Raw genomic sequence first — 10541 nt, forward strand, 5'->3', positions numbered from 1 at the left:
TTATGACAGTAACACCAATATGTGGAGACTGCAATAGGCCATATGACAATAACACCAAGGCATGGAAACTGCATCAGGACATATGACAATAACACCAATATATGGAGACTGCACCAGGCTATATGACAGTAGCACCAATATGTGGAGATGACAGCAACACCAATCTTTCGAGACTGCAATAGGCCATATGACAGTAACACCAATATGTGGGACTGGGGACTGCAACAGGCTATATGACAGTAGCACCAATAAATGGGGACTGCAATAGGTCATATGACAGTAACACCAATACTCGTATGTGTCATGTGGGGACTGCAATAGACCATATGACAATAACACCAATATGTGGAGACTGGCGACTGCAATAGGCCATATGACAATAACACCAAGGCATGGAAACTGCATCAGGACATATGACAACAACACCAATATATGGAGACTGCACCAGGCTAAATGACAGTAGCACCAATATGTGGAGATGACAGCAACACCAATCTTTTGAGACTGCAATAGGTCATATGACAGTAACACCAATATATGGAGACTGCACCAGGCTATATGACAGTAGCACCAATATGTGGCGATGACAGCGACACCAATCTTTGGAGACTGCACCAGGCTATATGACAATAACACGAATACGTGGGGACTGCATCAGGCCATATGACAATATGAACACCAATAAATGGAGACAGCACCACCAGGCTATATGACAGAAGCACCAATAAACTCGTATGGAGACTTCAACAGGTCATATGACAATAACATCAAAATGTGGAGACTGCAATAGGCCATATGACAGTAACATCACTCGAAGACTGCAATAGGCCATATGACAGTACCAACAATAATACATGGAGAATACAATACACCATATAAAAGTAACCAATATGTGGAGACTGCATCAGTCCAAGTGACAGAAACAATCACATATGGAGAGCGCAATAACTACGCCGTATGACAGTAATAGGGGAGAGTGGGGAAAGATGCCCAGGGTTTTACTATGTCATATATTATTCGAAAATGACGATGGGAAAGCAAAAACTTGGAGTTTCAACGGAAGCCGACATCATTTTTCGCCAAAAATATCACACTTTCGTGCCTGAAATATTATTACTTTTTTTTGCTATTAAGCATTTTCCCGAAGAAGTGAAAGGGGGCATCTTACCCCACAGGGTGGGAAAGACGCCCCCTGACGTTGGGAAAGATGCCCCCTGCACTATAAGTGACATAAATGGGCACGTGAATCGCCTGAACGAATCAGTAGTCCCTTCGAGCCTGCAGTAGACACCAAACGTCACCATAAGGGCCCTCAATAGTAGTCGTAAGGGGCTTCAGAGGTCATCGTTAGGGCCATCATAGTCCAGCGCGGCCAAACAAGCCTCCGTGGTGGCGTTCGGAGACCACTGTGGGGCTCTTATAGGTCTTCATGATGCTTGAGGGCCCTCGAGTCCATCGTGGGGACCTCCGATGCCAGTGCGGCCCGTGGGGCCAACGTGGGAGCCCTCAAAGGATGTCGTTAGGGGCCCTGGAGCCAATAATTGGGCCCACAGAGGCCGTCGTGAGGGCTCTCAGAGTCAGATGCCGCCCAAAAAGTCGCTATGTGGGCCAAGAGACCGGCATGGGGAGCACCCGACCGTACTGGACTCTCAATAGTCCCAGATCGGCTTTTGTCTACATCACAAGTATGTAATAAATGATTTGACGGGCTGTTTGAAGGACAGCCTACGGATTTAGGGGGGCGTCTTTCCCCATCAGGACAGGGGGCATCTTACCCCAAGGTACCGAAGTAACATTAAATCAGTACAATTTGTTAGCCATAAAACTACACCATGAAACAAACTGTTTGGGACACAGTACACGCATGCTAATGTATCACGACTATAGCAAGGGACGCAAAAATTATTTACCTTCTTTGATATTTACAATGTTCTAACACCAAAATATTTTTTGAAAGCAGCAAATAAAAAACATGCAGTCATCAGCCAGCCGTTGCCCAACTGAGCTTCGCAATTTTTTTGTGCCGTTAACAAGGCAGGCTTCCGCTTTACGCTAAGAACATTAACCCGCGCACCGACGGGGGGGGGCGGATATCCGCCCCCCCCTGAGGTTTTTCGCGAATAGCGGGAAAACCGCGGCGCGTAGCGCCGCGAAATTTGGTATGACTATTCCCTTATCAATTTTACACATGGTGTGCAAGTTTGAACCTCCTACCTTTCAAGGTCAGGTCACCAGGTCACTTTGAATGACCCAACCTCAAGTCACTTTTTTGCAACTTTGTCACCGTGCCAGAGCTACAGTAGATATCGGAGGCCTTTGAAAGTCGCAGGATGTTATTAGGTCATTAGTAGCTACAATTTGTATATCTCGGAATTTTGATATCGGTGACCTAAGGTCAGGTCAATTTCGCGACCTCCCCATTATAAGTCAATGGGGGAAAAATCAACTCCCTGTTTTTACCACTAAAACGGATCGGAATGGCCCCATATACCATACATGACTTCATATACGATCAACCTTCACTACCTTGAGGTCTGTTTTGCCGTTGGGCAGCTGTGAGGTCATGTGACGTCATCAAAGGTCACCAAAGGTTTTTGGCCAATAACTCCGTACAGGAACAAGATACAGACGCGTGGATGGTCTCATTGTGTTCAGCTCGTCAAGACGCATCGAATGATATACATGATGACCTCGAGGTCACGTGACCTGAGGTCAACCTTTGACCTTGACCTTTCGAGGTCAACATATATATCATTCGATGCGGATTGACGAGAGGATCACGATGATGCCCTTAGTTTGTTCCTATCTTGACTAATTCGAAAGTTATCCGAGAAAAACTCTCTCCATATTTAGCGCCGCCATTTTGACTTTTTCGACCCCTGTGACGTCATCTTTGACCTGACCTGAAAATGACCTTTGTAAAAATTGTAGATCTTGACCGTGCGTATCCGATGCCGTTTACCGCTTGTCGCTATCTCGCTTCGTTCTCGAGATCTCAGGGGGGGCGGTCATCCGCCCCCCCCCCCCCCCCGTCGGTACTAAGTTGGCGCAGACCCCCGTCGGTGCGCGGGTTAATTTCCAGGTCCGATTCTTTGTTTCGTCGCTAGAGGGGGTGGGGCGTCTTTCCCACCCTGGGCATCTTACCCCACTCTCCCCTACCAATATGTGGAGACTGCATCAAGCCACATGGCAGTAACATTAGTGTGGAAACTGCATCAAGTCTTGTGACAGAACACCAATCTGTGGAGACTGCATCAGGATATCAGACCGTAACACCAATATATAGAGACTGCAATAGGCCATATGAAAGGAGCACCAATATTTTATATTTGGATTATGGACACTGCATCGGAATTCGGATGACGGCAACCATTTTGTGAAAACTGCATCAGGTCATATGACACTAACAACAATAAGTTCAATTATGAAGACTGCATTACACCGTTCCATCATTTCCATCCTCAGCGGGACATTCAAAAATCCTTCTCGGTCCACATCCCAGCCCCCTGTTCCGGACTGGACGTGCAACTTTATCCCCTGCGGGAATGCCCGCAAGAGCACGCCCGTAGCCGGGTGCAGAGAGTGCTTGGGGGCCGGTCGGCCGGTCCATTCGGAAGGGCTCAGCCCCAGCGACTTGCCAGGGTGCTCGCCCAGGCCTATGTCTCATCGGCTTCCGGCCCTGAAATGGTCCCGCCAGACCGAAAAGGCCAAACCTAACAAAACAAAGACTGTATCAGGCCATATGACATTAGCACAAATATTTGGATCGTGGAGACTGCATCGAATGACAGCAACCAATATATGGGAACTATATAGGCCTCATGGCAGCAGCACCAAGATATGAAGGATAGTAAGTATCAGTCCGTGCAACCAAGCGGTTATAACCTTGCAAGGTTGTATGGGGTGCTAAGTATGGGCGCCAGGCGGTACCATGGCCCGTAATTTTTTATCTGGATAACCAGTTCCGATCTGAGATCACTGGTTTCTCCTCTATGTAGTCGGATGGAAAGCTTTTGGGTTTTGGGAAATTCAGCTATCGCCAGAGCTCAGCAATTTAAGGGGACCGTATCCGGTTCCGATGTCAAAACCCCACAAAATTCCCCCACGTACAGCAAGTGACGCACACCGCATTCGGCACAGCTGTTACAACTCTGACGCAACGAAACAGACGGCAAACATCTAATTGCCGGTTCCGGCGGACTCAACTAGAGCAATGATAACTTGTGGCGGCAGGGGAGGGGAGGAAAATTCCAGCCATGAGCGGATGTTGCGTTTATGTGCAGCGATGCTTTCACAAGCAGCCGAGTGATGTCAGCGGAAAATGACCAGTCATAAACGGGTAAAGTCGGTGCAGAATTTATTATCGGTGGCTTCTTAGTGAGCTGATCAAAGCCTGCAGTGACGGAATACAGGAACGTCCTCATGGGAATTTCGGTCCACTGAAGCTTTTGGACATTTTGTGAGCATTTTTGCTCGAAGGCGATCGATGCCAACCACATATCCTGTCATGGGCCATAAATGCTGCAACACTTTTCAAGCCGAACCCGCGCTTGCCAAGGAAAATTGCAAAGTACAAACTAGAACGATGTGAAGTGATCGTAACCCATTTTCCGTTACCCATTTCACAGAGATACATTCTTTCAATTAGACAGTTAAGTACATGTATATTGTAGTTATATATCGTTCCGATATGCAGGTAACAACGTTCATGAATTACGCCAATTGAACATCTGATACATATTTCAAGGCGACTAGCGAGTAACGACAGACAGCAGTTCTCGATAACAATAACGATATTCTCCAAAATAGGAAACACTGGCACGTACCAACTACGACCGCGAGCAAATACAGACCATAACGCTTCAAAACACATGATATGCACACAATTCGAGCCATGTATAGCGCAACCACCCTAACATATGGTCCCATGTTATCACAATGGCATTCACCAACATGGCTCGGGCTTATCTAAAGCTCAGTTCAGGCTACTCCGGCACCGGCGGTGGCGGCGGCGGCGTGGCGGTGCCCTCAGCCAGACTCTGCAGCGCCCTCCCCGCCTGTCGCAGCTCCGCCAACACGTTCTGGAGCTGATGTCTCGAGGCGGCCATCGTAACCTCCTCCGTCCTCCCGCCCCCGGGAGGTTCCATCACGAGCGTCACCTCAAACTGCGCCTCTTGGGAGGACTCCGCAGCGCCGGATATACTGCAGGCGACATCAGCCAGCTCCCGCCAGCGTAAGTCCACCAAACGCGACGGCCCGTGGGTTAGGGAACTCAGCAGGCGCCGTGCTGCCGGCGCCGCCTCTGCTGACAGCGACACTAGCGCCGCCTGTCGGTCGGGAGACCAACCAGCGTTCTGTAGGACGGCCTGAAGCCGGGCGGTGGAGGTGGTCTCAGAAGCGCCACCCGAGAACCGCACGTGCTCGAGAAAGGTGGCCAGCACTGCGGCGTGACAACGCACCAGAGTGTCGGCCGGAGTATCACGGCACTTTACCTGCAGAGCTGGGGATGGGTGGGGAAAGATCAATGCTTGAGATTCTCAGATCCTGTGACACTGGCAATGTAGCGTAACGTTGCACTGGGCATAGCAAAGCCAAATTAGTAAGCAATTCAGATAAGTTGATAATGGAAATTAGTGGCACAAACAAAACTCATATCGTTTACCATGACCATTGAACTAAAAATGACATCCTGAACAGCCTGGGCTACAGTTGCTGCAGTCATTGCTCTTACTCACATGACACATGCTCTCTTTTAGAAGGATCGCTGCCATCCAGCAGAGCGCGCCTGATAAGAGCTTTGAATGACTTGTCTGAGAGAGAAGTACAGAGCCTGAGGCCCTCCAGGTGCTCCTTTGGCAGCTCCATGTTCAGAAGTACCTGCAGAAGTAACATGGTTTGTTATTATCAAGGGTTTGTATTTCAGTTGAGACAAGTATAATAACGCGGAACAAAAATGATAGACGAACGCGTTTCGGCTAAATCGCCGTCATCAGCGTCTAAAAGGAGAACAAGCGTCTTGTTCTTCCCACGAGCGTCGCCAACTTCCCACGAGCAACACTTATCCTCGGAGGCTACCTCAACTGCTGTCTACTTAAGGCGAAGACTAGTGACACTAACCCCCTGATTAGACTCTGTATCACCTATGGACTCCACATCACCAACCAGTGTCGAGCTACTTATCGTCCGGCCGGGTCTCTGCTAGATGTCGTCATTACTAACCGTCCGGAGTTGATCAGACGTGTCGGTGTCACCAGGTGTCACTACGGAGGTCCGCATGACTTCACTCGTGTTATGGTCACTCGTGAGAGTCGTGCGGCGCCACGCCGGGAATCCAGTGTGTACCGACGCCCTATCAGCAGGATAGATACAAACTCGTTTAATCAGCAGCTTGCTGATACCGATTGGTCTCCTGTGTATTTCTCGGACTCGACTGAGCGTAAGTGGAGCGTTTTCCGTGACACGTTCGTTGAACGATTGGATGCTGTCGCACCGCTCAAACGCGTCCGTGAAAGGCAGGTGACTGCGCCGCCCGTGTCAGCCGAGACCCAGCAGCTGCTGCAGTCCCGCCGCGCGGCCTTAGCTCGGGGCGATCGAGCCGAGTACAAACGGGTGAACCGGCTGTACCGCGCCGCCGTGCGGAACGAGACCCGCGCGCGGTATGCTGGTGCTATCAGCCGCGGTGACCGGGGCGGGCTGTGGCGAGTGCTGCGGCCGGTCGTGGGCAGGAAGCAGCAGTCCTGCGAGATACCGAGAATCACGCCGAATGCATTGAATGATTATTATGTTGCGATCGGTCCTTCCACTGCAGCCAGTGTCCCCGCCGCTACTGTACGTGTGCCCACGCGACTCCCGAGAGTTTTGACGTGTGCGTTTGAGGTGCAACCTACCGATTTGGACACTCTTTATGCCACATTGCTGTCGATGAAACCATCTATGTCGACTGGCAAGGACGGTGTCAGTGTGCGCATGTTACAGAAGTTCTTTCCCGGGATTGGCCATGCGGTTTTGGATGTTGTGAACTCCAGCCTTTCTAACGGAGTAGTACCGCAGGACTGGAAACACGCTCTGGTTACCCCAATTCCGAAAGGAACGAGGGCTACCGAGCCGTCCGACACGCGTCCCATCTCCATCCTGCCTGCGATTATGAAATTAGTTGAACGTGTCGTGCAAAAACAGTTGGTCTCTTATCTCGAAGAAAATTTCCTTCTCTCGGACGCCCAACACGGTTATAGAAAACAACGTTCAACGGAAACCGCGCTTCACGTCTTTACTGATCATGCTCTTCAGGCAATGGACAATGGTAACATTTGTATCTTGGTACTACTAGACCTCTCAAAATGTTTTGATGTTGTTCCTCATGTTACACTTCTCGACAAATTGTCTGTGTACGGTATCGAAACCACATGGTTCCGTGCCTATTTGGCTCACCACTCGCAGCAGGTCCAAGTGAGGTGCGCGGACGGTTCGACACTGCTGTCGGACAGCAAGGCTAACGCGATTGGCGTATACCAAGGCGGCGCCCTGAGTTGTCTCATGTACATGCTGTACTCAAACGATCTGTGTCTGTGTGTTCCCGATGACGTCACGGTAGTCCAGTATGCTGATGACACCCAGCTGATGGTTACTGGCAAGAAGAGCGACTTGAATCTGTTGACCGCGCGTATGGAGGATGCACTGGGTCGAATTTATCAGTGGTTCTGCCACAATGGAATGAGACTTAATGCTGCGAAAACACAGATGCTTGTGATCGGTACCCCAGCGATGCTTCGCAATTTGCCGCCTGTCACGCTGACTTTCTGCTCTACCACCATTACAGAGTCAGAAACTGTTAAAAATCTAGGAGTGACGATCGACCGTCACCTCAGCTTTGTGTCCCATGTAGACGGTGTGGCGCGGAAATGTACCGGGATGCTGACAGCGCTACTGCATGCTCGTCACGTTATAACGCGGTCAGCACTGAAGCCGATAGTTGAAGCCCTGGTTGTATCTGTGCTGCGGTACTGTCTGTCTGTGTACGGCTCGTGTGGTGAGGTGCAGTTAGGACGGCTGCAAAAAGTTATAAACTTTTGTGCACGCGTTGTGTCCGGTCGGCGACGACGTGATAGCGTGGCGGCTGTCATCAAGCAACTGAAGTGGTTGACTGCCAAGGATTTGGTAACATACCACACAGTGAGTGCTGTCGAGCGTATCTTTGTGTCGGAGCAGCCGGAGTACCTCAAAGGTACGCTGGGGCAGCGGGCTAGCCAGCGGCACCGGCACAACACTAGGCAGGCCAGCTACCTCACCCTCCCCTTCATTCGAACGGAGTCGGGAAGACGTAGATTGTGCTACCGAGGTGTGACTCGTATGAACGAACTTGGAGTAGAACCAGGGACATTGTCGTACCGGGCGAACATCCGAAAGGTGCTGCTGTCTAAGCAACAGACATGAGCAATAGCATGTATGGGTGCGTGTGTGGGAATTATGCGTGCTGCACACTGTTCCTCGCTTTGTATCACACTATCATGACGTGGACATGTGAAAAGCCTCACTATTGAGAGGACCTTGTCTGAATATATCTGTAATCTGTAATCTGTAATCTATCATTTTTGTTCCGTGTTATTATATCAAGGGTTTGTAGAGAACAAAAGTCAAATTGACACCAATTTCATTTGCATTCCTGCAAAACATATCAGGGCCAACTTGCCAACACATGCTTACAATCTACAAATACCTGCATCACTCAAGGTACATCTTGAGCTTTCCCCAAGTATCACATGAAGATGAAGTTACCCAGCAAGTGTTGTACCTACCAAAACATGATAATGGAGAATGGTGAATCCTAAATGTTCACACAATGTGAATCATGAATAGTGATGATCAAGCCATGTGTCCACTATCCATGATGCTGCGGGATCGATTCCCTTCTCTCATATCGTGGTAAAGAGAACACACGTTACAGCTCCGCTGTCATTCGGAGGCCCGATCCCCACGCGTCATGGCCTGGCCGCCGGCCCAAATATAGCCCTTGGTCGGTGGAGACCAGTAGTGACATGTCATGTGCCTAGGTAACGGGCAAGGCCATCGTAACAGGGGCTTGGAATTGGTTCTATAGTTTCCAAGGATATTTTTTTTTTATAAATTTAGCTCGAATGTTTTGAATGGACGGATTGACAGAGCCGGAGCCCACACTAAGCAGAGCTTGTTGCGTAGACCCCGACCCCTACCGTCCGATCGCGCAATTCCGGGTAACTGGAGAATTTAGATGCCAAAGTTTAACGTGCCCTTCAAAGCCGGACACGGCCTGTCCCACTCAACTAACTTCAACTCGCTGCGGCTGCTCCCACCAACCTCAGACCATCCCCGTCAGGAGTCTCATATATCGAGCGCCGGAGCGTCTCGAACCCGGGCTCTCACTACCGGGAGTCTGATGCTCTACCAACTGAGCTACGGGACAGCTAGGATATTGATGAGGGTACCTTATACCTAATACCCATCAGAGTAAATAAAAGATAGAGGCTGGAGACTTCCACAAGCGGGTAAGTCGCGTGTAAGTGGTTTGCGGGTAAGTTGGCGTTTATCTCACGTTTAAGTCGGTGGGTAACTTTGGCCAGAGACTTCCATCTGCGGGTAAATAGTTTGTTCGCTAAGTTAGCGAACGAACTTCCACGCGAGCCACCCCATGTATTAAGTTCGTGGGTATCTTTTCGGTGGTGCTTTTTGGTCCTTAGGTGGTCTTGAAAGTTTCTTTTGTGCAAATTTCATGTTCAAGTGATAGATAATAGTGCAATCATCTAGTTATGGCTTTTTCAGCCAGTTCGGCTGCTAAGAATAGACGAATTTGAGGTCACCTTTTCTTGGTAATGAGGCCAGTTTTACCCACAGAAAAATAGCCGCCTGCCGGAATTTTTTGGCTATAAGCCGCTTCACATAGGTACGAATTGAGAGCGGTAAAGCCCTATCCGCTTACGTGCTTATCACGTTTACGCTCCGTATGTGAAATGGTCTTAAGACAAAAAAAATCCGGCAGGCGGCTACTTTTGTTGGTAAAACTGGCCTCTGAACGAGAAATGGAATACCTATCTTCATTCTTCATCTAAGGTTGAGGTGATCACCAAGGCCGTATCAGTATATACTGTGATCACTGATCGTTGGGGGGGCTGGGGCCTAAAAACTCCTGTTGTGCTAGTCTCAGCTCAAGCTACAAAACTGCCATTACAGTTCAAAACCCCATGTTAAAGGTGGACTATTTCTATTTTATTGGACTATTTCTGGACTATTAACCAACAGATTGAGATAGCGAGACTAACGCCAAAAGAAAGAATCACACAACACAACACAGCGAGATACTTTATAAATGAGACAGGAGTGACGCAATTGTTACAAAACAGGGGATCTTTTTAGTATACGTTCGTCCTGAAGACTTTTAGAAATATTTTGACATAAATCTCACGCACTGTAATATCCAAAAAGTGGAAATCACGGTGAATAATTGACTATGACTATTAATATGGAAATGAATCCATCTCTTACCGCATTATGTTAGATTTGAGGAACAGGAA

At 49.0% G+C, this 10541-nt stretch overlaps 1 protein-coding gene across 3 annotated transcripts; it reads right to left on the reverse strand.

Moving 5' to 3' along the window:
• Positions 1-4635: 4635 nt before the first annotated feature.
• On the reverse strand, positions 4636-10327 carry LOC122373985. Of its 3 annotated transcripts, none has more exons than XM_043352475.1 (3): positions 10290-10327; positions 5736-5877; positions 4636-5500 (listed from the first exon to the last, which is right to left on the reverse strand). In XM_043352475.1, exons 2-3 carry the CDS (start codon positions 5863-5865, stop codon positions 4986-4988), a joined length of 645 nt encoding a protein of 214 aa, XP_043208410.1. In that variant the 5' UTR covers positions 5866-5877; positions 10290-10327; the 3' UTR covers positions 4636-4985. The 3 variants fall into 3 exon arrangements, with proteins under 3 accessions (XP_043208410.1, XP_043208409.1, XP_043208408.1); XM_043352474.1 differs by lacking the exon at positions 10290-10327 and adding an exon at positions 10059-10173; XM_043352473.1 differs by lacking the exon at positions 10290-10327 and adding an exon at positions 6220-6428.
• Between the last annotated feature and the right edge of the window lie 214 nt (positions 10328-10541).

Source organism: Amphibalanus amphitrite, unplaced genomic scaffold, assembly GCF_019059575.1.
Source record: "Amphibalanus amphitrite isolate SeventyFive unplaced genomic scaffold, NRLGWU_Aamphi_draft 001582F_arrow, whole genome shotgun sequence".
NCBI lineage: Eukaryota > Metazoa > Arthropoda > Thecostraca > Balanomorpha > Balanidae > Amphibalanus > Amphibalanus amphitrite.

Coding starts and splice junctions, on each gene's coding strand:
- LOC122373985 (XM_043352473.1), bottom strand. CDS start 6,276: ATGCGGACCTCCGTAGTGACACCTGGTGACACCGACACGTCTGATCAA. Junction 5,878..6,219: donor CGTCTGATCAACTCCGGACG/GTTAGTAATGAC, acceptor TTACTTCTGCAG/GTACTTCTGAACATGGAGCT. Junction 5,501..5,735: donor TAAAAGAGAGCATGTGTCAT/GTGAGTAAGAGC, acceptor ACCCATCCCCAG/CTCTGCAGGTAAAGTGCCGT.